The 26,527-nt window shown below is 42.6% G+C and overlaps 1 protein-coding gene across 3 annotated transcripts; it reads left to right on the forward strand.

Moving 5' to 3' along the window:
* The first annotated feature begins 17 nt into the window (after positions 1–17).
* Positions 18–26,156, forward strand: SETX (senataxin). Of its 3 annotated transcripts, XR_014591447.1 has the most exons (27): positions 18–95; positions 1,107–1,293; positions 2,398–2,578; positions 3,784–3,994; positions 4,175–4,284; positions 4,745–4,964; positions 5,106–5,225; positions 6,246–6,417; positions 6,991–7,081; positions 7,520–11,746; positions 12,563–12,662; positions 13,077–13,253; positions 13,876–14,105; positions 14,607–14,774; positions 14,893–15,049; positions 15,887–15,988; positions 16,413–16,525; positions 17,202–17,273; positions 17,518–17,667; positions 18,148–18,255; positions 18,927–19,114; positions 19,726–19,818; positions 20,407–20,571; positions 21,038–21,175; positions 23,531–23,618; positions 23,894–23,987; positions 24,096–24,180. XR_014591447.1 is itself a non-coding variant. In XM_083875644.1 (26 exons), exons 3-26 carry the CDS (start codon positions 2,399–2,401, stop codon positions 25,593–25,595), a joined length of 8,880 nt encoding a protein of 2,959 aa, XP_083731770.1. In that variant the 5' UTR covers positions 18–95; positions 1,107–1,293; position 2,398; the 3' UTR covers positions 25,596–26,156. The 3 variants fall into 3 exon arrangements, 2 of the variants coding, with proteins under 2 accessions (XP_083731770.1, XP_083731771.1); XM_083875644.1 differs by lacking the exon at positions 23,894–23,987 and having other exon boundaries at positions 24,096–26,156; XM_083875645.1 differs by lacking the exons at positions 1,107–1,293; positions 2,398–2,578; positions 23,894–23,987 and having other exon boundaries at positions 44–95; positions 24,096–26,156.
* The last annotated feature ends 371 nt before the right edge of the window (positions 26,157–26,527 follow it).

The raw sequence follows: 26,527 nt of genomic DNA on the forward strand, positions 1-26,527 counted from the left end.
GGGGAGCGCCGCGGCCTCAGGGCGGCAGCAGCGGCGGCGCTGGGCTGTGCTGGGCCGGGCCGGGCGGACCGAGGGACCCGCGGCAGCGGCGTGAGGTGAGCGAGGAGCGGAGCCAGCGATGGGCACAGGGAGAGTCCGCTCGCCCCGCGCCGCCTCGGAACTTGTGCCGCCGCCGCGGAGCCCGCGCTCCTGCCGGGACGCGCTTTGTGTGGGTCCCTCACGCCGCCTCAGGGCCGGTGCCGCTTGGCGGGAAGGGACGGAGGGCACCGGGCAGGGCCAGGGCAGCGCTCGGGGGGAGCTGCCGGGGCGCCCACGAGGCTCTCCAGGGGCTGGGGCTCGTGTTGGGGTCGGGATTGTGGTGGGGCTGCGGCGGCTCCAACCGCGAAACCGAAAGAGATTTCCGTGTTGGGGCGTTCCCGTGCGCGGTTGCCGAGGCTCCGCGGCCGGTGTGGGCTGTCGGTAGCAGCGTTAACAGGGCACGGTGCTGTTCGCAGCTGGGGTTCGCTCCTGTGCCCGCCCACGCTGCTTTAAGTGGTTTCCTGGCTTTAAGGGTGTAGGTAAATATTGACGCCTTTTCCGAGTGAAAAGCGAGACGAACATTGTCTCATCCGCATTTGAATGACAAGGAGGGATTCTCTTGCAAATCGTACTTATCGCTTCATGAAATGCATTAATGCAGCTATCAGCCTAAATACCAAAGCAACTGGTATTTAGGAAAACAAAATCTTAAGTGTGAGCTGAACAGATTTCTACTGATCTGTTATCTGGGAAACGATTATAGCAAATGAGGGTTGGCCTCTTCTCCCAGACAGTGAGTGACAGGAGAGGACTGAACCTCAAGCAGTGCCAGGGGAGGTTCAGGCTGGCATCAGGAGCAATTCTTTCACTTGAAAGAGTTGTTAAATATTTGAGTGTTGGAATGGGCTGCCCAGGGCCGTGTGGGGTCACCATCCCTGGAGGTGTCTAGCTGGATGTGGCACTCCGTGCTCTGCTCTGGGTGACAAGGCGGTGTTTGGTCGGTCACAGGTTGGATTCGGTGATCTCAGAGGTCTTTTCCAGCCGGGCTGACTCCGTGATTCAGTGGTTTGATTTCTGTTTTGCTCTAGACCTCTGAGCTACCACCGAGACTTGGTCACCAGGGGGTGGATTGCTGAGAATACGGCTCTGCCCTCTGCACTCAGGACATGTATGGCTGAGGGGCTCAGCCCCTTCCCTGGCTGCAGGGCAGCGCTGTTCTCCTTCCCACCATGTGACCTGGCACACCTGCACAGCAAATAGCTCCTTTTTTCAAAGGTAAATGCCACAATTGTTGGGTTTTTCCCGGTATATGTGTATGCATGAGGAAACTTATGGCTTGGCTTTATCTACTTTTGCTATGCAGAATAAAAGAAGCAGTTTCAATCTTTCTTGTTTGTTTTGTTCAAGAGTTCATGCTTTTGCAGCCTTCCATTGTCTGAAAGGGCCTCAAGGATGCTGGAGAGGGACCCTTCATCAGGAATTGTAGTGGTAGGACAAGGGGGGTGGATTAAACTGACAGAGGGCAGGGTTAGATTGAGGATTAGGAGGAAGTTCAGAATGCTGAGGCCCTGGCGCAGGTTGTCCAGAGAAGCTATGGCTGCCCCTGGAAGTGTCCAAGACCAGTTTGGACGGTGCTTGGAGCAACCTGGGATAGTGGAAAGTGTCCCTGCCCCTGGCAGGGGGTGGAATGAAACGATCCTTAAGGTCCTTTCCAACCCAAACTATTCAGTGATTCCAGTGTTCTGTGGGATTTTTCAGACTAGCAGGATCTGAGGTGACTCCGTTGCTGCTTAGTGAAGGATTTTTGTTTTTAGAGCAAAGCAATCTGTGGTGAGAATTTTAGCACTCTTTCTGTCTATAAAAATCACAAAGACAGTAAAGTTCTGCATAAATATCCTTTGCTTGTGACAACAGGGATTTTTTTGACCTATAAATTCTAGCAGGAGATTAAGGAAAAAAGCTAATTAAACTTTGTGCCACTAGACCTAGATTCTAGAGACACATGTAAAATAATATTAAGAGCTTTGCACTGTAGTTCTGGAAATGGTGTAATGTCTGGGTAAGGAGATTTTATTTATTTTTTTAAATATAAAATGAGTTTTCACCCTTTTTTTTCCTACTTTGCGCATTTGACTACAGTGCTTTGCTTTTACTCTTTGCTATTCCACAGGCATTTTTTGTGTGATGTCCCTTTAATGCTTTAATCTGTTTAACTGCATGCACATGGATGTTCTAAGAACACCTGCATGGAGGCTGCTGATGAGTAACTGAAATCCTGAGGCTCACCTCACTTGAAAAGGGGCTCCTGTTGTGGCTGAGAGAGAATATTTTGCCACTTGAAGGCTTTGGGCTTGAATTCCTGCCTCTTTGTCCCCTCAGAATGAGCACATGCCGATGGTGCACACCGAGTGGTGCTGACACCACCGAGTTCCTCAGGCACTATGCTGCTCAAAGGCTTTCCCAGGAAGATTTTGAAGGATCCAACGATGACCTCTGTTACTGCCTGGAGTGTGTGGTTGAATATCACAAAGCAAGGGAAGAATGTCCAAGATTGCATGAGGTGATTAATTAAGAGGCTTCTGTAGTTTAGCTTTGTTGTAGGAGGAGGGGTTGTGTTTTGTTGGGTTTTGGGAATAAGTTGTGTTGCTTTTTAACTGGTTTTTTTCATATGGAATTGCAAACTGCTGATTGTAAAACAGAGATCCTCTTGTTCTGTATATATTCAAATTGGCAAGAGCTAAAGAGTAGTTGTAAGTTGCTGACTTGACACTATAGCTTAGACTTCTTTCACACTGTTAAAACAGAACATCTGCCAGACTAACAACTCATTTCTTTAATGTATTTTCTCTTTTCCTCTGGTTTCTCTTCAGTTATTGGTTTGTTCCTGTTCTTGCTCACTTTCACTTCTCATTTGTAGTTTTCTCCTGTCTTTCAATTTCAGAGATCAGACTTTGCAAGACTCTGCAATTAACCAAAAATTTTAAACCTCTTGTCATCCTCCCTTAAGTATACAAATTTCTCCCTTACATAAGTATTTTTCCCTTCTGTGTATGCAAAGTATGTGTTTTTAGCTAACTGATCATAATACAGCTGTCTAAAAGGTTGCTCTTTAGACTGGTCAGCTAGATTGCTCTGGAGTGCAAGTTCCATAGACTGGAAATAAGAGAAGTGTCTGGACCTACTGCAAGTTCCTCTCTGTGTCCATTTACTGCAGTGAATAAACTTGGTGTCTAATTGAGTTTTGGAGCAGTTACTTAAGATGAGTAATGTTGAGTGAGTGAATCCTTACAGATATCTAGCAAATCAGTCAGTCTCTTTGCATTGTTTATATTCTTTTCCTTCCACTAATTGAAAAATCTAAGAAGGCAAGATTTTATAATTGCTTTTCCTATCTTCCTAAATATGATCTTTTCCTGTATTGTGTCTTTCTGTGTATTGGCCAGTGGAACAAAGTTTTGTGACTAACCCAAAATAAGTATTGAAATGAATATGAATATTTAACAGAATTAGGAAATTGCATCTGGTTTGAAAGCTATTCTTTTCAAAATGACTTTGTTATCTTAAATTTAAAGTGAGAGATTTGTGCTTTGCATAATTGAATTCCATTTCAAAGCTTTAGTGTTTTGGACCATGCATAGAAAGAAACTTTTCAAGATGAGATTCAATTTCTGAAAGTGTAAATAAGATTTTTGTATATGGTGATAAATGTCCTTAATCGCTTTCTTCACGAGTACACTTTGATTTTTGTTTTCCCCCACTGAATAGGACCTGTGGGAGTTGGAAACCTCCCGCCTTGTTGCCCACATGGAGAAATCCATGAATGAAGAGACAGGAGAGGATGATGAGCTGTTTCTGGTCGATGAGCATGGGGAGACTCGTCTGTCTGGTTTTGTGGGCCCAAATTTTGAGAACAACCTGAGAGTTCCCCTCCTGGAAATACTGAAATACCCTTATCTGCTGCTGCACAAGAAAGTCAGTACGTACATATCTGATCATATCCCTGTGGGAGGGAATGGTGTTGTTCCACTGCAGGAGGTGAAAATAAACAGTAGTTAAACCAGAGGATCAATGTATATGTTTATTTTGATATTAAATACACTTTTTTTTAGTGAGCCTGTAGGTTTGTCCTTAATATAACTGTGTCTTACCCTTTTAGGTGAGCTGTGTGTAGAAGTGCTCTGTAAAATGGAGCTAAGTCATGAGTCCTTTCAGGTCTTTGAGAAATACCCAGGAATTTATCTCTTTTTGGTACACCCAAATGAGGTGGTAAGTTCCTTTTTCTGTTCTTCTGAATCCTGGTTTTGTGCACTATGTTGATACTGAAGGAATTGAGTGCTGTCTTTGCATGATTTTAGAAAATCTGTGTGGTGCATTTATCTGTAAATAAAACTTGACATCTGTTACAGGATGCAGTTCCCCCATTAGAATATCTTGGTCAGTAACATGTAAATAACATAAAATTAGTACAAACCAACTGCTACACTGTTGCACATAAATCTCAAGGAATTTTCTTTATAGGTATTACCCTGAATTTTAAATTCATTGTCACCAACATCATCTTGTAGGTATAGCAGCCTGTTTCTAAGATGATTTTGAAGACTTATTTTAAGTTATTCTATTAGTAAAAATATGCCTTTGTCTTTTTTTTAATAGCAGTGCTTCCTCTTGCAGAATTGTGATTTTATTTGTTCTTTTTATTTATATAATTTTTTGTTTCAATCCTTAGATTCGTCGGTGGGCCATCCTAACAGCAAGGAATTTGGGAAAGGTTGACAGGGATGATTACTATGACTTGGAGGAAGTGCTGACTTGTTTGTTCAAAGTTATTGAGTTGGGGCTTTTTGAGAATCCAGATATTTACAGCTCTTCAATGTTTGAAAAGGGTAAACTCATCCTTCTGCCAGCTCATTTGTATGATACAGCCAACTACAAGAACTATTGGCTGGGTGAGTATTTATGATGAGAAATGAATTTGTGTAGTCTCCCATTTGTAAGCACTTCTTTCGTGTCAGAGGCCTACATTTTCATAGGTGCTGTGTATTTTTTAAATATATACACAAGTTGCTTCTTTTTCTTTTCTTCTGTAGGAATTTGCATGTTGCTGTCAGTGCTGGAAGAACAAGCTATGGACTCCTTGTTACTGGCCCCAGACAAACAAAATGATTTCATGCAGTCTATACTTCACACTATGGAGAAAGAAGCAGATGGTAACTAGCTTTGATGCTGAGATTAAAACAGTCTATAGCCCATTTTTCATCTTTATCAAATTCCTTGTTGAGTTCTTAGTAGTGTAGTGAGAAGTAACTTTACCTGAGGCCTGTTTGTTTTCTGAAAGGTGCAATATTTGGGCAATATTGACAGATACTGAAGATTGACATTCAGAGTCTGGAGTGGAGAAAGGATGGCAGCGCTCTTGCTAAATCTGGCTTAGAGTTTTTTGAGAGGACAGATCTGCAATTCCTACCACTGTTTTCATTTAATGTCCTGTACTCTGTAAAGGCTGTGTGTGTCTGTACAGAGTGCTCATTTCATTGTGGCCTGAAGTTTGAATTTTGAATCCTAAAGTAAAGAAGCTCCGTCTGAATTGCTGCACCTTGCCTTAAAATTTGACTCTTCCGTCTGTCCATTTGAGGGGACCCCCTTTTGCAGCTGTAAATTTAGACTTTAGAATTTAGATGTAGTAACCCCATGGGCTACCATGGCATAGTCTGGAAATGACCTGTGAGCTCAAGACCAGGATTGCCTCTTAAATGAGCAGATCTTTATAAACTTTATGTTTATTGAGGGCATAATATTTTCTTACATAAAGGAGTAAGAACACACTTGAAACAACCAATTGCTTCTAGATAAATGTGAAAAATAAATTAGCTGAGTAAGTGAAGGTATAAATAACTGTGTAAGTTGTGCCACTTCTTAACACCCCCCTGCAAAAATCAGTGTGAAAGAATCAGTTTCATTGAATTGGGCAATATCAGTATTATTTAATGTTAATAATGGGCATCCAGGCTCCTGTTGATTTCAGACTGCATAAGGAGCAGTGTCTTTGTACGAGTGAGGGAGCTTGATTTTTTTCATTCTTTTTCCAGGTTAAAAACACAGCTGCACCTTACTAGAATACTTTTCTATTGATATTTTAGAAAAATCAATGAGAACCAGCTCTTTCAACTTCTGCTTAAGAATGTCCAGGACTTGCATTTCAACCCTCTCCTGTTGTTGTTGTGTTACAGATGATTCCACTGACCCCTTTTGGCCTGCCCTGCACTGTTTCATGGTTATTTTGGATCAGCTTGGATCTAAAGTTTGGGGTCAGCTGATTGATCCTGTCCAAGCCTTTCAAACCATAATCAACAGTGTGAGCTACAACAATGAAATCAAAAATATTCGCAGCAGCTTCAGGAGGTCAGTTCTTGTCAGTGCTGCTGGAATTTGTGCTGGGGGAGGGAGATGGCAATTAAAAAAATATCATATTTCCAACTTCAAGCAAAGAAAAGCTGAAGTAAGTCTCCTAAAATTGTGAGGTTCTTTAGAAAAATATGTGCTCACTTCTTTTTAGTAACTCTGCTGTCTGTTAAACTTGTTAGGGTTTTTCTTTCCTGAATTGGGAAGACTGTTAACTGTGCTTATTTAGTGCTACAACCAACTTGCACTGAAGGTTAATGAAGATTGCCATGTTCAAGGTTTGGTAAATTTATGGGAAATCATGAATTTTCAGTAGATGGCATTCTGGGCATTTGTTCTATGTAGGCAAATCCGTGACTCAATAGAAAGTTTTTTTCCTGAGACAGCCACTTCTACCACCTCTTACAAGCTGGATAAAACAAGCTCTATACTTTTAAATATGGTAACTTTTCATTGATGTGTTTTATGACTGATGAGTTCTAATGGTCACTTGGTATCTGAAAAGCAGCACCTGTCCTGACTTTCTTAGGTTTTTAATTGCATGAGTCTGTAGTGATTTGTGTTTCTTTTCAGGACAAAATCTGAACCAGAGTCAGACTATGGTGATGACATGATGTCTTGCAGTCAGATTGTGTATAATTATAACACAGAAAAGCCTCAGAAGGTATTAAACCAGTATTTTGTATTCTTTTTCTTTGAACTGAGGTCACTGAATGGCACTGTCAAGAATAAACATTTCTGAGTTATCTCTTGATGCTAGTGTTGCTTTTATGAAGTGTCTTTTAAAGGCTTTCCATGTGTTTTTGATTGTCTGAAGTTAAATTATGTCATGATGGTGTCTTTGAATAGTTCACAATGATTCTTAAAAAAACTACTACTTCACACCAATTTCATAGATAATGTTTTAGGAAATTAGTTCCTTATACTTCTGTGTGCTCTTTATTTTTTGCATTTTTTAATGACTTACATTGGGATATAAGAGATATTACTGTTTAATGAACAGATATAAGAAAGAAAGTAACAAAAAAAGCTTGGCTACAAAAAAGCTGCCATATTAAACTGCATATCACTGAGGCTGTTGTGTGGCGAATGTATTTTTCAGGACACTAGCTGGAAGGCTGCCATTTGCCCAGAGTACTGCCCCAACATGTACGAAGATATGCAGACCCTGGCTAACATGCTTCAGTCTGACATTGGCAGAGACATGCGTGTCCATCACAGCACGTTCCTCTGGTTCATCCCTTTTGTTCAGTCCCTTATGGATCTCAAGGACTTGGGTGTAGCCTATATAGTAGAGGTCATCCACTACCTCTGTGCAGAAATCAAAGACATCCTCATTGAAAGGCTCCAGCAGTGTGACAAAATCTCCGAGTTCTTCCTCCTCATCTTGGTGTCCATCATTGAGCTGCACAGAAGTAAGAAGTGCCTGCACTTGCTGTGGGTCAGCTCCCAGGAGTGGGTGGAGGCAGTGGTGAGGTGTGCCACGCTCCCCAGCAGAGCCTTCACTCGGTGCAGCGAGAAGGCTCTGGGGCTGTGTGCCAAGGGCTCGGGGCCGTTCCAGGCGCCCAGCTCAGTGCAGCACGCCTGCGTGCAGCTCATCCGCAGCCTGCTCAAAGAGGGATACCAGATCGGCCAGCACGCCCTCTGCAAGCAGTACCTGGACAAACTCAATCTCCTCCTGAGGGGAAATCGAGCTGTGGGGTGGCAGCTGAGCAGCCAGGAAACCCAGGAGCTGCAAATGTGCTTAAAGCAAGTTATAAGAAGTATAAAGGGGAAAGCGCTGAGTGCTGCTTTGGCTGGAGGAGGCAGTTCAAACTCAACAGCTTTGCCAACTATCTCTCTAAAGCACGAGAGGAACGGATGTGATGATGGATACAAAACAAGTGGACATGAGAGGGAGGACCATTATTCACCATTTGTCATGTTGAAGGAAGGCAGAGACTGTCAAGAGAACTCTTTCCACAGGAGAAAGAATGTGTGGGAAGAGGAGTGTAGAGATACATGTAGAAGTTCAACGTCTTGCACCTCCACAGACGGCATCTTGATGAATATTAAAAAGGAACCTGGTGACTCGACAGTTCAGGAGTTTGTCTTCGCACAGAACCCTTTGGTAGCAAAAGTACGTGGGAAAGTTGAGGAAAATAGGAACTATGATCTTGTGGCAGGGAAATGCAATACAGATGATCAGTGCTTCAATTCAAACATCCAGCATTCAGATTTCAGGAGAGGCAGAGAGTTGGAAATGAAACACAAAACAGAACCCAAAACACCACCATATTTGTCTGCTCAAACCCATCTTGATTCTCCATTTTCAAGGAATTGCAAAAGTATGCAAGAGACAAGTGCAAACAGTGTGTTGCAATCCAGACTGGTCCCCACTAAACAGGTGTCCAAGGAAGCATCACTAGATTCCTCTAACTTCTCTAGAAATGAACCTGGTGTGCAGGGGAAGCAAGAAGACAGTAATTTGCTTTTAGGGCGTAATGACACCTCACTGAAAAAAGTATCAACAGAAGAAAAATCAGGTTCATCCTTGATGTCTTTCTTTAAGAAAAACACTAATGTGCAAACTTCAAACCAGGAGCAGCCTAATTTAAATGATTCGGATAAATATGATTGCAAAAATCAATTTTCAGAGACCTTTTCTAGGGATAAAATTTCAGCATATGACTATTGTCCATTTAGCTCTGAAAACAAGAGGGATATGATCAGGCCACTGTCACTGAAACATGAATCAAGTGACAGGTTGTTTGAGTTTTCAGAATATTTCAGGAAGGAAAACAGTTCAGTGGGGAAGAAAGAGGAGGATTTTGTCAAGATGGTTTCTGAAGATGATGCTTTATCAGACTCCCAAGTTGATCGAGAACTCAGTAAATTATCTTTAGCCGCTTATGCCAAAAGTGTCAATTTTCCTGTTTCATCCAACCAGGAAAGCTCAGTGTACCACAATGTGTCTGACATTAAAAGGAAAGTGAAAGGTTCTGTAAGATCTTCTAAGGAGGGCCAAAGTACCAAGTGTCCCAGTGGTGCAGATGGCCCCAGCAATCAAGTCATTGTCATTTCGGACTCTTCTGATGAAGAAAAAAGCATGGCCGACAAGGAGGAAACAAAAATCAAGACTGAAAATGTGTGTGCAGAGGAATCTTCAACAACCAGCAGCATTTCTGATAGTGACACTAAAAAAGAATCAAAGTCTCCAAGCTCTCCCATGTTACTGGATGACTGCAATTCTCAGTACTTTGAGTTTGAAACAGAAGCTGAGGTTTTTTCAGCTTGGCAAGATACTCAGGCATATGCTGTGGAAACAGCTCAGGATAAACAAGATTGTATTTCACCACCAGCTGAGACCAGTAATCCAGATGACTGGCTGAATGATAAGTTAAATGACTGGGGCTATGAAGTGTCTTACTTAAGTGATGATGCCATGGAAGAAGCAGCAAACTCAGTAGAAAAGCAGGCAGAAGATACTTCTCATCAGAAAGAGGCTGCTGATACAAAAGAAGCGACCAGTTCAACCTTGGAAGAATCAGCTGGCAATGAAGGTGCAAAAGATCAACTGGAGAAATCCGCAGACAAACGTGCTGCTAAAGACTTCACCGTGGACTCAAAATCACCTGAACCCAAACCATCTACATCTCCCATCTCATTAGCTTCAAAGTTGGCCCTTAAGAAAAACAGCACAAGCCCACAGAAGACCACAGCAAAAATCAAATCGGCACCTGCTGTTCAGAGAAGTCCTAAAAAACCTCCCATTTTTAAAGCAGCCAAAAATAAAACACCACTAAAAAGCATGATGGAACGTTCTCAGCCTGGCAGGTCAGTGCCTGCTGTGGTTCCTCCAAAGAAGGTTCGGCAGAGTCCTGCTCCAGCATCCGCTGTGGAAAAGCTTGGCCTGAAGAAGGGCCCCCGCAAGGCATTTGACTTGTCCCAGCCCTCCCTGGAGAGCGTGGCTCTGCTGCGCAGCCACGGCAAAGCTGCAGGCAGGATTGGAGTTGCACAGAAAAAGAGGACCAAACAGATTGAGGCTCAGCGTTTGTCTGTAAAATACAATAAAAAAATGCTGATCTGCCAAGACCTGCGTTATCCAAGGCAGACAAGGCCGAAAAGAAGTTTGAAAAATTCTGCTGGAAGTTCGGAGATCAGAAACAAAGTTACCAAAGCCTGTGCAAAACCTGTGGAACAAAAGCCTCAAAGTTTTCAACTGGCAGCTATTAAAGAATCTGTTGAAAACCAAAGGGAGAAAAAAAGAGAAGAGGCTGCTTGTCCTTCTGCCAGTGAGAGAAAATTTGAGAGCCTTGCTATGGAGGAGGTGGCAAGTGCCTCTAAAATGCCTCATTCTTCAGACTGGAACAGAAAATGGGAGGGTGGTAACAGTGTGGTGGTTCCTCCTCTCCCTAAGGATTCAGGTCTCTCTTCCACTGCACTTGGAGATTATAAAGATGAGTCTTCAGGAAAAGGTGGCACTGTCCTGCCTGAGTGTGAGGTGAAAACTTCAAAGCAAAACGGGTGTAAATCAGATGAAAGCAGTGATGAAGGTGATGATAATCTGTTTTTAACCCAGTTAGATCCTGTGGATATGGAGTTATGTTCTCAGGCGGAAAGTGTTCAAGATGCTGCTATAGGTAGTAAGACCCCAGAGGAAATGGATGTTGATGAAAGCCTTCAGCAGAATGAACCCTCAGCTGTTGTGAAGTGTAAGGACGAAGACTGTATGGAACAGGTGGAAAAACCTGGAGAGTACTGCAGTAAACACCCAGCCACCACCCCAGGCGCAGATCATGTGTTTGCCAAGCCTTCCCTCCTGCCACCCAAAATAAGAAAGCCTACCACTACCAAAATTTTCAGCTCAGCAAGTTCTTCACGGAACGCAGCCTTCAGCAAAGATCTTGAAGATGTCAGAAAGTTGCCCCCGCCTTCAAAAAGCAAAGTGAATGCGGCCAAACAGGCTCTGGCCAGGCCACCACCGTGTCCAAAACCTGCACCAGCAGCAAATCCAACGTGCAAATCTCCAAGTAATGTATTTCAACCCCTTAGTTCAAAAAATGTTCTCCAGTCGCAAAATAGACACTATGACAATGCTTCAAATATTTCCAGAGGGTCTGGCCGAGAAACCTACTCCTCTTTTCTTGGTGCTCAGCAGCGTGATTACAGCATTTTTGTTAACCAAGTCCTAAAGTGGACTTACGAAATGTTTGCTAACTTCCACCTCTTTGGAACTCCAAATAATCTTCTGCAGTCCATAGTAGCCTCTGTTCCTGTCAAATTTCAGGGCTACAACGACTATTTTAGTACGTTTTTTCCCTTGATGATGCTCAACGCCTTTGAAACAGTAAGTAGCTTTTCTGCTTTTTGCTTTGGTTTCATCAACATTGGTGAAATTTACCGAGATTAAAACCTGGTTTATGTCCTCTGTTTACCTTTGAAAACATCTAGATACAGATCAGAATAGAGGAAGGATTTGGGGTAGATAAAACAAACAGCTGTGTTTAAGACTGGGGACAACCAGAGTTACCTCAGTGAAGTGTTTTTTCCTGGGTGCACATCAGCAATAAAAGGAGTGGCAAAGGATGTGGTTTCTCTCTATATAGCATTTAAAACTCAAAACAGAGCTCTTTAAGAAACTGAGGTCTTTCAGTGGCAGAGGATGAAAACCTAATGTTTTGGTTTCTGTTGAGAACTTACAGGAGAGAGTAGGCTAGTCCAGGGAGTATTCTTTCCCAGTCTTTATTCGTTTATAATTTAATAGCGACAAAGCACAGTGTTCCTTCAATTAATGTCTGAATGCTTTCAACTTCAGTCATTGCATCACTTCTATAGAAATAAGGTAGAAAATAAAGCCAGTGCCTGGTTAATACTGACATTTTAAGGTGACAGTGCAGTCAGGGAAAACTCAGCAGTTATGAAGAGCTTTAAGAAAGTGCATGAAATGGGTGAGTGGCAAGGAAGAACTTTTGTTTGCCCTGTGTGTTTATATGTAATGGGTATGCTTGTGTGAAAGAAAGAAAATGGGTAAGACACTTGGTATATTTAATTGACAGTCTGATAGTTTTATTTCATTTCTTTTGCTTGCCCTTTGAGTCATGATAAGCTTTTATTCTGATACACTAAACTCTTCAAGTATAATTGTTTCCTTTTCAACATGTAGCTGGCACAAGAATGGGTAGAAAACCAGAGAGCAAAAGAGAAAAGTTATTCCTTCTACTTACAGAGCTTTTCTGCTGACATGAATACAGCACATTTTACAGGTGAGGGTTGTTTTTTTTAATAAAATCTGGTTTTCAAGTAGATGATGCATTATAATGAGCTGGCACTTAAAGGTAGAGTTTTTTGCGTTTGCTTTAAATATAGAAAGGATTTCAACTTTGCTGTTCTACAGAATGCGTGTAAGAGAAGTACGTATTTTGCAGGAAATTTGTGCCTTGCATATTTCTCAGCTGGGATTTTTTTTCAGCTTGTTTTGATAAAGTTGTCCTTGATTTGCTCTGTTTTTATGCAGCGCTGTGCTCAGGCTTAAGAGTGCAGAATGGAGTTTAAATTTTCACCATAATCTTTTGCTATAGCCTTTAACAACTTTAAAAGTTAACAGCACTTCTACAGGCAGAAAATAATTATAACCATTTTCTTTCCAGTGTTGTGATTTTAATTTGTCTTTTGGGTAGCTCATCTACGAGAGAGTGATTTGGCGAGGCAGCTTCATCCAAAGGAGGATGATTTAATCCTTTTGGTGGTCCAGAAGGAGAAGGACACTTTTGGGGAAGAAAGTGGGATGGAGAACCACATAGTGAATCACGTTGGCCTTGTGACACGATTTTTTCGTGCATCTGGCTGTGGAAATAGTGAGTAACAGGGCTGGAAGTAAAAATGGGGTCCTTCTTGGTGCCATAAAATGCTTCTTCATAGCTGGGTGTTGGTAGTTGTAATGTACCACTGGCTTCAGAGGAAACTGAATTGTTTTTTCCTCTGTAGCAGTTCTGTTCCAGGCTAGAAGCTTTGTAAAAATCAGGAACTGAAGCTGCAGCCCTGCTGTCCATCGTTTTTTGAGAACTTCATGTAGAAACAGAAACTGGTGATGAGTAAATGCTCTGCACACATCTTTAGAATGGTATTGCCAGGAGATAAGAAGTGCCATGGACTTCTGTTATCTCACTGCCTAAAATTATTACTGTCTTTGGGAACTGAAACTGTGAATTACCAGAATTACCAAGAACCTGCCTTATTAGAGCAGTGATCTGAGTAGTTGTACAGAGCACTGTTTTTTTGTTTTTATGTTTTGGATTTTTTTTTGGCGGGGGTGGGGAAGTGTTGGGAGCTTTCAAGAATTCATTGTTGATTCCCTAGTAGAAGACTGCATATTGTTCTAGTGAATTCATTGAGTGACTTACTGGAGTATCTTTCAGTTAATGATTTGGATGATTTTTGAGTTGTTAACAGCTTGTTTTTTTTATTCTTCTTTAACAGGACAAAAAGAGCAGCAAACTGCCTGTCATCTTACTGTGCAAACCCAAGGCAATTTGTCATTCTTCATCCATACACAAGTGAAGTGTGTGGTGGTTGGCTCCCTGGTGACCACACACAGAAAGTTCAAAGGGCTGCTGCTGCTGAGCAGGAGCCCCCTGGCTAAACCCATCATAAATCCAAGTTATAATGACTTCTGTCCCAGAGATCTGCCTGTTGCCTCAGGAAGTGCTGTAAGTCCTGCAGCGGGGAGTGCCAGGGTTAACACAACGACCATTTGGGCCTCATGAGTTTTGCAGGTTTGGCTTTTCATGCTGGCTTTTGAGATGACTAAGAGCAAATAGCCAAGTTTCAAAAGCACAGAGACACTGTGCTCCTCAGTTTGCTGCTGGGGTGGGGAGATCTGAACTTGCTCAGGTGTTTGTGCTCTATTGTTATAGTGAACTTCAAACTTTCAGTTTTCTTTCCCAGTACTGAGGAAGTGTTCAGGAAATGAAACTGGAATGGAAAAGGTGTTGTAAAATAAAGATGTGGGGCGTGGACAAAACCTTTGTTACAACTTCAAGTGAGGATTGGGTGTGCATCTAGAGCAAACCTAGAATCAAAAGCTTCCCTGTCCTTTCAGCTTTTGACTTCTAGCTAGAGAGCTGAGGACATTCTGAAGGTACAGAAGATTGATGTGGACGGTGTGACCAACGTTTATTCATTCTTTTTTTCCCTGTCTATTCTTTCAGGCTGTATATATGAATGATTACAATGAAGATCAAAAGAGAGCCATTGAGACAGCTTATGCCATGGTAAAGCAACACCCAGGACTTCCCAAGATCTGCCTTATCCATGGACCACCTGGGACAGGGAAATCAAAAACTATTGTAGGACTCCTGTCCCGTGTTTTGAGAGAAGTAAGTGAACATGCCGTGTGCTGGGGTTTGGTTTAGATGAATGTGCAGTCTGGCTTCTCAATCTCAAGTGAAAACAGTCTAAAGAGCTTATTTTGGTTTGTTGTTAATTAATCTATAGAACACGAGGAATGACAAAACAACTCGGAAAAAAAATTCCAAGATTAAGCCAAACCGTTTTCTAGTTTGTGCACCATCAAATGCTGCTGTTGATGAGCTCATGAAAAAGATCATCATTGCATTTAAGGAAAAATGCCAAAACAAACAGGAGCCTTTGGGTATGGTTTGTTTTTAAATTCTGTTTTAATGTTAAATGGGCAAAACCTGGAGGAGGAACTGAAGCACTTGACCATGTACTGTACTTGCATGCTCCTCTGAGCAGCTTCTTTCTCTTGCAGAGAACATGCTGGTACATCCTCCTACTGTTGTTAACTTCGATTTGCTTTTCTGAAAGGTGTATTGTGGGGTTTTTGTAATAAATTACACTTTGGTTTACATAGACGTTGACCCTTTCCTCATGCTGTTAGTTTAAGGTCATCAGTTTTTAGTACTCCTTGGGGATTTGAACACAAGTCCCTTGCCTTTATTTTGAACAAAATTGGACTTTGTGTGTCATGGGAAACAGACTGGTGAAAATTTTCATGTGTCAAAGCCTCTTGTTTTTCCTCCTCCCAGTTTGTGACTAATACAAAGTAGATGAATTCTGTATAAGACAACTGGTTTGTGGCAAGGGGAAAAATACCTGCATTGTAACCAAATGTTATTTTGCTATTGACTTACCAAATAACCTATTGCATTACTTGATGGGACTCAGTGTTGTCCAAGTTAGGAATTCTGGAAGTTTTAGATAAACCTGAGAATAAGAGGTAGTTTCATTAATTCAAAATAACTTTCTTAATATTAGCCACCACTAAAACATGGGCAACATCTTTATTTTTTAGTGTTTGGAATTACCGAATTTTTTAGCTCCATTTAAGTACAAGCTAAGTGTTGAAAACTCCACATAAATAGAAAAGCCTTGTTTGATATCCATGATGTTAATGTTTTTTAAACTGTCAAAGCATAGAGACAGTTGGAGTAACTTAAGAGTATTTTGACTCTGATTTTGTAAACAGGAAATTGTGGTGATATCACATTAGTGCGACTTGGTCCTGAAAAATCAATCAACAGTGAAGTCCGGGGATTCAGCCTGGATAAGCAAGTTGAACACAGAATGAGTAAGTAACATGGAAATCAGACTTTTCTTCACTCTTCTCTAAGAGCTTGGTGATGTTTTCCACATGGAAAATGTGTCCTATAAGAAGGAAGATTTTTCTACAATATTATTTCATAAAACACTGTTTTTCTTAGTCCTACTGGGGAAGTGACAATTTGTATATAAGCCAGAATCTAAGGAACAGGAAAGAAACAAGCAAGGTGACTTTTTTTCTTTAAGGAATTACATTGTGTTCATGTTAATGCCATCATTTTTTAAACAATGCGGCATTTGAGAGCTACAGTTGGAAGCAATTCTCATTGTCTTCATTGTACAAGATAAATCGTCAGTAGAAAATGGGAAAATGCAGCAAAAATCCATTTGTCCAATTTGGACTGTAACAGTTTTTCTGTTCCTCCTTTTTGCTCTCTTTTGGCTTATTACAGAACGAAAGCCAGGTGACTGTGACCAGGACATTCAGAAGAAGAAAGAAGCTCTGGATCAGAAACTGGACATGCTCTCTCGAGAACGTGCCATGCACAAATGTGAGAAGAAAGAGGTAGCAAGGCAATTTTTAATCCTCTTTGTGGTTTTGTGTTCATAACACAAAAAGAACTCTGGTTTTTGATGTCACTGTCTCTTCACCTACTTTTTCAACTAATGGCAAAGTTGGTAGCACTATGAAAGGGAATTGAGAACTTGAGGAATTTTTTTGTTTATTTATGGCAGTATTTTCCACTGGTTGATCATGCCACTTGTTGCTCTGTCATTCAGTAGTCTTCACCTGGTTCTGTCACCAGTTAGATTTTAATGTAACCATATTTATAAATCTTAATGGTTTAAATTGATGATATGTTTCAAAGCTCTGTTTTTGTTTCCCTGAAAATACAGGAAGATACCTCATGATCTGAGATTTTGGAATATGTGTTGCACTTAAAGTTTTCCTTTTTTTTGTCTAAGAATTTGGCATTTATGCCAAATAAGAAATTTCTGGTGGTGAAAACCATTTCTCACTTGCACAAATATGTAAGATCTGGTTTTGTGTGTTGCAGTGCCTAAATATGGTGACAGCTTTCCAAGAAACTGATTGGCTTCTTCAGAGACATTTGATACTAAAAGACAATCTGAGCAAGGCTATATGTTTAGGAAATTAATTAGGGCATGGGAGGAAAAAAGGTATGTGGGAAATTGGTGGTGCTAAAGGTGGTTCCTCTTTAATTTTTCCCCCCATCTAGAATCAAATGTTAAATGATGAAATTGGCAGACTTGCAAAGGAGAGACAACAACTCGCTTCTCAGCTAAAGGAGGTAGGAGAATTTATCTCTCATAAACTTCAGCCGGTGTATTTTTATACTTGGCGTCCTTTAATTGTGGTGAAATTTGGTTTTTATAAAGTAGTGGGTAAATGGATCAAGGCCATCAGCTGAGAAAGTTATGGACAGGCAGCTGTGAAATCTGCTCTGGCTGCATATTGGGAAAAAGCCCAAACAGGAGCATTCACTGCTGTAGTTAAGGCTGAATTTTAACCAGGGTGTCCTGTTGTGCTTGAAGGTTCGAGGGCACTCCCAGAAAGTGCAGGCAGACATCATTCTGGAGTCTGACATTATCTGCTGCACGCTGAGCACCAGCGGGGGGAACCTGCTGGAATCGGCTTTCTCCCGGCAGGGCCTCGATCCCTTCAGCTGTGTCATCGTGGATGAGGTCAGTGCAGCTGTGGGGAACTGCAGCCTCTTGCACCTCCATACCTGTCCTGTGCTCTGCTTGGGCAGCCTGGGGCTCTTTGGCTGCTGCTGCAATATTTGTGAGTTGCCTGCCCTGTCCCCAGTAGAACCATGAGGAGAAAGAAGAACTTTTAATTGATTCTTTTCCTGACTTGTTTGCTGCTGTAATGGCAGACAGCTTTTATTTAGAACCACGCTTCAACCATGTTTTTTTGATTTAGAGATTTCCAGATGGTTGGGTTATATTTATATCTGTTTGGAGAGCTTTGCACATATAATAATAAAATAAATCTGTTTGTAGTTTTTTACTAGAGAAAAGTCCTTATTTTTCCTCCTCTTTAAAATTTTTTTTAGAAGACTTAAAGCATTTGAGTTATTCTGGCTCTGTTACAAGAAATTTAATGTACTTCCCTGCTTTGCTTACGTCTTCCTGCTTTTGTTCTGTTTGCATATCCAAAAGGCAGGGCAGTCCTGTGAGGTGGAAACACTGATTCCACTGATCCATCGCTGTAATAAACTTGTCCTCGTTGGAGATCCCAAACAGCTCCCTCCTACTGTCAAATCAATAGTAAGTGTTCAAACTCTTTGCTTTTTTCTTGCCATAGAATGGATATGGTTAAAGAACAGTATCTGTAGAAAATATTTAAAGCGGGGGGGGAAGATACAGTTCATTGGGGCAGTATAGACTTTGAGCTGGGCAGTTGGTTTGTGAGGGATGTTGTGTTGTGGCAGGCTCTGTTTTCTCATTTTGGGAACTTCAGTCACTACCCCATTCCTTAAGGAGGACGAAGACTTCCTGTTTGTATGGGGACTTCCTGACCCTACAGGTTTTTATGGATAAATGTATAGGAGCACATCCTTATCTCCAACAGTAAGGGCTGTTTCAAGCACCTGATAAAGAAAGGAGGAAAACCAGGCTGGCTTCTTTAGAGGTGTAAATTGTCTGGAGGTTGTGTATTTATTGAACAAGATCCCACCTGCTAAGTCTTGCCTTTCATTATGGTTGATGTTCTTAAAATTTTACTGTGTTGTGAGTCACAAAGAGAAGTTGTCTTGCTTGTCACGCACAAAAATTCAGATATGCGCAGGTGGCCTTTACTGAAATAAGACCAACGCACATAGAAAATCAAAGTGCGAGTAGTTGTCATTTTGTCAGCGATTTAGAAGTTTAAAACACCAAACACTGTGACTGGTGGGGAATGAGATCCCAGATGAAATCTCCTGTTCTCCCTGTGGCAGAAAGCTCAGCAGTATGGCTACGACCAGTCTCTGATGGCCCGTCTGCAGAGGCACCTGGAGGAGCAAGTGCAGAGGAACATGCTGCACAGCCTGCCTGTGGTGCAGCTGACAGTGCAGTACAGGATGCACCCAGACATCTGCCTCTTCCCATCCAACTATGTTTATGGCAGGACTCTAAAAACTGCCAAGTGAGTAGCTGTCTATTCTTTCTGAGCAAGAGGGTATTTCAAAGCAATTTTTTCATGTCAGGGTATTCTTGTGAGTCTAGAAATGCTTGAGGTTGTGGTAGAGGGAAAGGTGGTTAATGGGAGAAAAATGTGCATTCTATCTCTGTTAGTGCTGAGAGTGATAGGTGAGGTAAGATCCCTTAAAATTATGCACACAGGGTGCTGAGAGTTCATTTTCAGGCCTCAATCTATTTGGGTAGCAGGGATAGTTAAGGATTCTGGGGAGGAAAAGAGCGAAAAGTTACAATCACAAAGTGGTTAAGGTCAGAAGAGACCTTTAGTGCCATCAAGCTCAAGTGTCAAACATTTCCACCATTAAATCATGTCCTCACATGCCATATCCACATGATTTTTGAGCACTTCCAGGAATGGTGATTCTCACATCCCTGGACAGTCTGTTTCAATGCTTTAAAACCCTTTCTGTGGAAAAAAAAAATCCTTATATCTAATCCAAACCTTCTTTTTCCTGGGGAGTTGCTTGTGTTTGATAACCATGGTGTAAATTAATGAAATATAAGGTCTTAGAATTTCTTAGTTGTATGGTCACCTAGTGATAAAAATGTTATTTCCAGGGCAATAGAGGAGAACAGATGTTCTTCAGAGTGGCCATTCCAGCCCTACCTGATTTTTGATGTAGCTGATGGTCGTGAGGAGCGAGACAACGAGTAAGTTCTGCATTCTAACTCAACCAAAGTTTAGATTTTCTGAGAATTAATTGCCTACAGAAGAGTTGTGTTCTCTCCTTTGTTGTTCCAATATGCATCAAGTAGCTAGAACTGCATTTTCCAGCTGATAAGATTTCATTTCACAAAAAATAGAGGTTTTCTTAAAATCTGAAACTGGTTTTAATCCTGGTTTAACTCACTGTTAGATGCTGTTAAATGCCTGTTAACTTTAGTAAGAGTTTAAATTCCTGGTTTTATCAATGATTTCCCTTTCCCAGGTGCACACTGAGGAGATACCAGGAGGTGGCAGGCTCAGTCCTCCCCTTTGCCTGTTCTGTAAAGGAGAGTACAGCTGGGAGGAGCTGAGGGAATGTGGAAGTGCAGCCTTTCACTGCCTGCACTTCCCAGGCTTGGTGGCCCCTCCTCAGGGCCTGCTTCCCAAGTTCTTGGAGCCCCTGTGTGAAAAAAGCTGCAAAAGTTCAAAACAGGGGCTGTGACTCAAAATCCCCCCACAAACTGGGCCAAAGCATTGAACTGGAAAGAGCTCTCAAAGGTGTTCCTGTAATGTTTCCATTCTGTCCTGTGCAGCTCTTACAGCAATCCTCGGGAAGTGAAGCTGGTGATGGAGTTAATTAAAACAATTAAAGAGAAAAGGAAGGATCTGGGCCTTCGTCGCATTGGAATAATTACCCCTTACAGTGCACAGAAAAAGAGAATTCAGGAACAGCTGGACAGTGTGTTTAAGAATAACAGGTAGAGAAACCATGAGCTTTTAAATGGGCCTTAGCTCTTGCATATTAATCCTTTGCTTATCCTCTTAAATAATGGCAAGAAGTCTCCAACTTCTTTCTGTACTGCTGAAATTTGTAGTTGGTTGTGCTTTTAAAGGGGACATGTAACCATTTTGCTTAAAACAGGCATGGTCTCCTTGTCTCATTTTTAGTTATTACCTACGTGCTTTGATTATGGTGCTGTTCTGAATAAAGCTGATTTAAAAGAACCTAAAATTCTACGCTGTGTGAACCCAAACAGATTTTCAGTAATGGTGCTGATCTCAGAAAAGTAAATTCAGCTTTAGTCTTGTGTACTGAAGGAGAAACTTACCCTGGATGGTTTGACACATGAGCATTAAGGATAATATTTAGGCTATTTGCATCAGTGTGTTGCTTAAAGATCCAGCTCAGAATTATCAAGCTGCTCAATTCTATTTCCTCAACAGCCCAGGAGAAGTGGACACCGTGGATGCATTCCAGGGCCGGGAGAAGGATTGCATCATCGTGTCCTGTGTGCGGGCAAACAGCTCTGAGGGCTCCACTCCGGCACATGTACAGGCAAGCAGCACCAAAGGATCCATTGGGTATGTGTCCTGAGGGGAACTGCAGTCCCATTTTCTGTAGAGAAAGTCAGCTTTTTAGTAGGACTGGTTAGGAAGTTACAGAGAGCCAGTCACTTCTACCAGTCAGTGAACTATAAAGAGTGTCTCGGTGCAGGAATTGGTGTTCCTGGTCTGAGATGTCTGAGCAAGAGGGACAGGGAAATGCTGGTGGTGTGCTCTGTATTATGTGCTGATCCCTTTGCACAGCTTCCTTATCCTGTCACTGCCTGGATTTGGCAGGATTGGCCTTGAGATCTTGGCTCTTTGCATTATTACTGCAGCAGTTATTGTTCTTGTGGCTTTTGGTATACCTTGTAACTTTCTGCATGCTGTTCTCAAAACGAAACCCATTTTCTGTGGCTGTTGCTGTCCTGCTATTGTCTGTAAAAGTCTTGTTAATTAGTTGTGTATGTCACTTGGACTGTGATGTAGCTGACTTGGATCTAGGATTTGTAAATAAATGTGCTTGTCTTCTAAGCTAGGGGCAGATTAGGAGGAAGTTTCAGCTCAGGATTGCAGATATCTTAATTTTTAAATGTTGGGTTTTTTCTGTCTGAAACAGAAGGAACTAAACAGTGTGTTGTTTACCTCCAGAGCACTTAAAGCAGTTGCTGATTTCTGTAACTTGTGGATCATTTTAGTTTAAAAAATGGTAGTGAAAATATGAAATATGCCTTCTTAGACTTCACTGCCGTCTAAGTTAAACTAGGAAAAATCTGGTCACATAAGCAAAAATCTTTCTTGCTACACACAAGTTTTATTAAGCTGTTTATGTTTCTCTGATACTCATTCTCTGCAAGAAAAATATATTTTAATTTTGCTGATCCACTTTGAGGAGAAAAGGATTCCAAATCTTGTGGTAAACAACAATAATGCCTTTTGAAGATTTCTTAATCTGGCTGATTGAGTTTGGGAGTGGAAGGCAGTTGGAACTTGCCAGTTCTTTTGGCTGACATGAGACTTAACCTCTGTCTGCTCTTTCAGCAGGAACTTCCCAGCTTACTGTGTTCCTACATTAATATATAAAAGTTTATATGTTCAAGTCATGCCAGTGCAGTGCCTTAGCAGCTGTACGTGCCGATGGCTTGAACATCTCTGTTTCAGGGTCAGGTGTCCTTGGCAAGGTGTGATGGGATATTTGCCACACCCTTACCTTTCATCTTGTGGCCTGAGTAAAGGATTTTGTTCTCCAGGGTTGCTGGCCCACGTTTTTACCCTGGAAGTAACTGTGAGAAGAAAACTCCAGGGGATGACAAAGGATTTTTTCCCCCTCCTTCCTGAGAAAATAATCTTCTTGTCTTTCAGTTGTAAAAGTTGTCAGGAATATTTAGTAGTCTTTCAAGGTCCCCCCTCATTCATTTCTCAAGACCTAGAAAACTTTTATCTGCGCTGCTGGATCCACTCCTCTATCTGCTTCCTGCTTCTCTTATTTCCTGCACTCTCCAAATTTTTGAGGCGATTCTATGGTTTTTGCAGTTTTCACTGCAGGGTTTGGATTTGCTGCAGATGAGGTCTCAGTGCAGTGACCACAGAGTCAGGTATTGATAGTGAACCTGCTCAAATCGGGTTGGACTTTTGAATTGTGGATTTTGTCAGTAAAGAATAAGCTGTGCATTTTGGAAGCTTTTTCATTAAAGTAGAAATAGTTGATATTAGTCTCACAAACCTTTTTTTGACTTCTGGTAAATGAGCACTAACAGAAATCAACCTTTAAGAATACACTCAGCATTTCTTTAGGTTTCAGTACTGTGGTGTGCAATCCCTGAAAACCAAACTACGCAATTTTCTTAGTGCAAAGCCAGACTTCTGCAAGGATATACTCTCCCCTCTTGAAGCATGACAAAGCAAGTCTGCCTTAATGTAATTCCAATGCAGGTCACCTTTAAAATAAAATATTCATGTGCAGTGTTCAGTGTTTCAGTAGAGTGTTTTCCCATTAATCAAGCTAAATATTATTAATCTATTTCAGTTTGAGTCAAAAAGAAGCTTAAAGTCTTGATAGGTGAAGTGAGGTTGATGTCCTCAGTACTTTGAGGAACGTTTAAGGAAGCAGTGGTTGGCATTAAGAGGGGATTTGCTTTAAGAAAGGAAACGTCAACAGCAAGAGCTGGAAAGAACTGGAATTCCCTGCAAGGAATCACTGGTGAAAGAAAGGAAAAAAAAAAAAAAAACATGCTCAGCCTTTAACTTAAAGCAGGGCTGCTGCCGTGGGGGTCTGGGGAAGAACTGCTGCTGTTAATTTCAGTGACATTTAGTTTTATGTCTTTTTCTCCTAACCCTTTAAATCTTCTTGTGGAAGAAGTAGTTTAGGAGCTTAGTTTTTGTCTTGTCACTCAGGTTTCTGGCAAGCCTCCAGCGACTGAATGTCACCATCACCCGAGCCCGGTTCAGCCTCTTCATCCTGGGCCGGCTGCAGACGCTTATGGTAGGTGCAGGGGCAATGGAATGGGCTCTGTGAGCCTCCCCTGAGGGCTGGGGGAACGAGCACCATCCTCAGACTGCTCCAGTCTGTGCAAGGGAATGAATTTTGTGTCCTGGAGGGCCCTTGATTTTTGTGCTTTCCCGAGGGCGGGAGGGTTGTGTCGGTTCGCCGCTAGGGGGCGCTGAAGCCCCGTGCCTGTGAGGGAAACACCCTGGAAATTTAGAAATTTGTCATTTTTGGAAGTTCTGATGGTTCAAAGTGCCTTCCCTGTGTTACAGCAGCCAGAGTGTCTGTTGCTGTTTTGCACGTGAAACATAAGATTCTTCCATTCCAGAAGGAACATAACAGTGGTTTCCATGACAGTTGTGTCAGGTACCTTGATTAAAAAGGTTGTGCATCCTCTGACACCTCTGTCCGTTTGTGTTGATTTCTTGCTGGTAACAGGGCGTTTTTTTGTTTGTTTGTTTGTTTTTTTTAAAGGAGGATAAAAACTGGAATCACTTGATTCAGGATGCTCAGAAAAGAGGTGCCATTATTAGGACAACAGAAAAAAATTACAAGAAAGAGGCTCTGAGGATTTTGAAGCTTAGGCCACCAGGACAGCCCCCAGCCAAAGGAGGGACAACGACATCTCCTGTGGTGCAGGCTGGTTCTTCTAATGGCAAGAGGAGTGAGCCTGGAAATTCTGGGAACAGCCCACAGGAACTTTCTGCTGGCCCTGGCCATGCAGTGCCCCAAGGAAGCCGAGGGCCCACCCAGCCTGCGGGGATTCCAACTGCAGATTCCAGGAGGAGTAGTGCCCCTCCATCCATGGAGGCTCTATCTGCAGATTCCAATAGGGGCAGTGCTCCTGCATCCATGGGAGCTCCAGCTACAGATTCCAGAAGGGGCAGTGCCCCTCCATCCATGGGGCCTCCAGCTGCAGATCCCAGGAAGGGCAGTGCTTCTGCATCCCTAGGGCCTCCAGCTGCAGATCTCAGGAAGGGCAGTGCTTCTGCATCCCTGGGGCCTCCAGCTGCAGATCTCAGGAAGGGCAGTGCTTCTGCATCCCTGGGGCCTCCAGCTGCAGATCTCAGGAAGGGCAGTGCTTCTGCATCCCTGGGGCCTCCAGCTGCAGATCCCAGGAGGAGCAGTGCTCCTCCATCTGTAGGTGCTCCAGCTGCAGATCCCAGGAGGAGCAGTGTTTCTCCATCCATGGGGCCTCCAGCTGCAGATGCCAGGAAGGGCAGTGCCCCTCTATCCACAGGGGCTCCAGCTGCAGATCCCAGGAGGAGCAGTGCCCCTCCATCCATGGGGCCTCCAGCTGCAGATGCCAGGAAGGGCAGTGCCCCTCTATCCACAGGGGCTCCAGCTGCAGATTCCAGGAGGAGCAGTGCCCCTCCATCCATGGGGCCTCCAGCTGCAGATGCCAGGAAGGGCAGTGCCCCTCTATCCACAGGGGCTCCAGCTGCAGATCCCAGAAGGAGCAGTGTTTCTTCATCCATGGGGGCCCCAGCTGCAGATGCCAGGAGGGGCAGTGCCCCTGCACCTTCAGGAGCTGCAGCACTTGCTGCCATTGCAGAGAAACCACGGGACCCAAGGCTAGCAAGCCTGGCCAGTCAGACTGAAGGCAAAGGCAAGGAGCAGCCCTTGAGAGACAGCCATCGGTCAGCCCAGAGCCATCCAGGATCAGCACCACAGCAAGGCCTGGACATGTCCTCAGCTGCCAGGGATCAGGTTTCCAGAACAGAAAAGGCCAAGAAGGCCCAGCAGACAGCAGGGCAGTGCAAGGTGCTCCCCAGAGCCCCTCACACAGCTCAGCACGAGGGTGACCGGAGAGCAGCTGTGTGCAAAAGCAGTTCCAGAGCCCCCGGTGAAGGAGGTCAGAGCACTAGCAGTGAGTGGAACAAAGACTCTCGTGGCTTATCAAGGAGACCATCCCAGGAATCGCCAGAGAACACAGAATCAAGCTCTGCCAAGAGAAGAAAGATCTTTCCCTGACTCTACTATCAGCTCATTACTGAAAATCTATTCCCAGATTTCTGTCTAGCAAGGACTCTATTTTAAATTATTTAGCACATCTGGAACTCCCTTATATTGATACCACAACTATCAGTAGATATCTTTCCCATCCTGTCCCTAATTGTGAAGGGATTTTTTACCTGACAGATAGTACCTTTGAGGTTTTGAAAAGAGGAGTTGTGTAGCTGCGTTGCTTGGAAGACCAGTGGGTTTAGTCATCTAGGAAGCTGAGGTTGTAAATGTTTAACGGTGTATATTTGTACAGTATACAGAATTATTTTAAGATATTTGACAAATACATAGCTTCTTGTTTGCTTGTGTAAATGCTAATTTCTTAGAGATTAATTTTTTTATGAAGAACCAGAGTAAAGCAAAAACAGAACCCAACCCCAAAATCCAAAAGAGAGACTTGTTTTCCCTTTGCACTAATGTCTAATTTATTTCATAGCAAAACTGAATGTTGAAAATGTGGTAGCAGTGGTTCTTGCTTATGCTCCACTACTGCTTCAGGGAAGAGTGAGGCAAATGTATGTTGATTGAATGGAGAGAATTCTACTTATTTTGTATATTTTATTGCCTGTTTTTATAGGAACAGAAGAGTTTTGTTTATACAAACATGCCTTGAGTTTTGCTCTTGCTGCTGCTCTGTCAGCTGGAATGCCTTTCTTGTTGCAGTGGCAACACAATCTGCAGATTCAAACCTGTGAGGTCTGTTTGGTCCCACTGTATCCTTGTGAGGAGGAATCTCACTGTGGAATCTTGGTCCAAGATCTAGTTAACAGTTATTGCTAATATCACTTGAGTTTCTTTGTATGGAGCTTTTGGAGATCTGCAGGAATAAAAAGGGCAGGCAGTTCTTTCTAGGTGTTACTGCTAGATTCTTTCCACTGTGCTGGTGAAGAATATGCAGC

Source organism: Zosterops lateralis (genome assembly GCF_965231275.1).
Source record: "Zosterops lateralis genome assembly, chromosome: 20".
Lineage (NCBI taxonomy): Eukaryota > Metazoa > Chordata > Aves > Passeriformes > Zosteropidae > Zosterops > Zosterops lateralis.

Excerpts from the sequence above, each read along its gene's own strand:
- SETX (XM_083875644.1), top strand. The coding sequence starts at position 2,399 with ATGAGCACATGCCGATGGTGCACACCGAGTGGTGCTGACACCACCGAG. Across the intron at positions 3,995-4,174 it reads GCTGCTGCACAAGAAAGTCA|GTGAGCTGTGTGTAGAAGTG; the intron begins GTACGTACATAT and ends TTACCCTTTTAG. Across the intron at positions 18,256-18,926 it reads CTCCTACTGTCAAATCAATA|AAAGCTCAGCAGTATGGCTA; the intron begins GTAAGTGTTCAA and ends TCCCTGTGGCAG.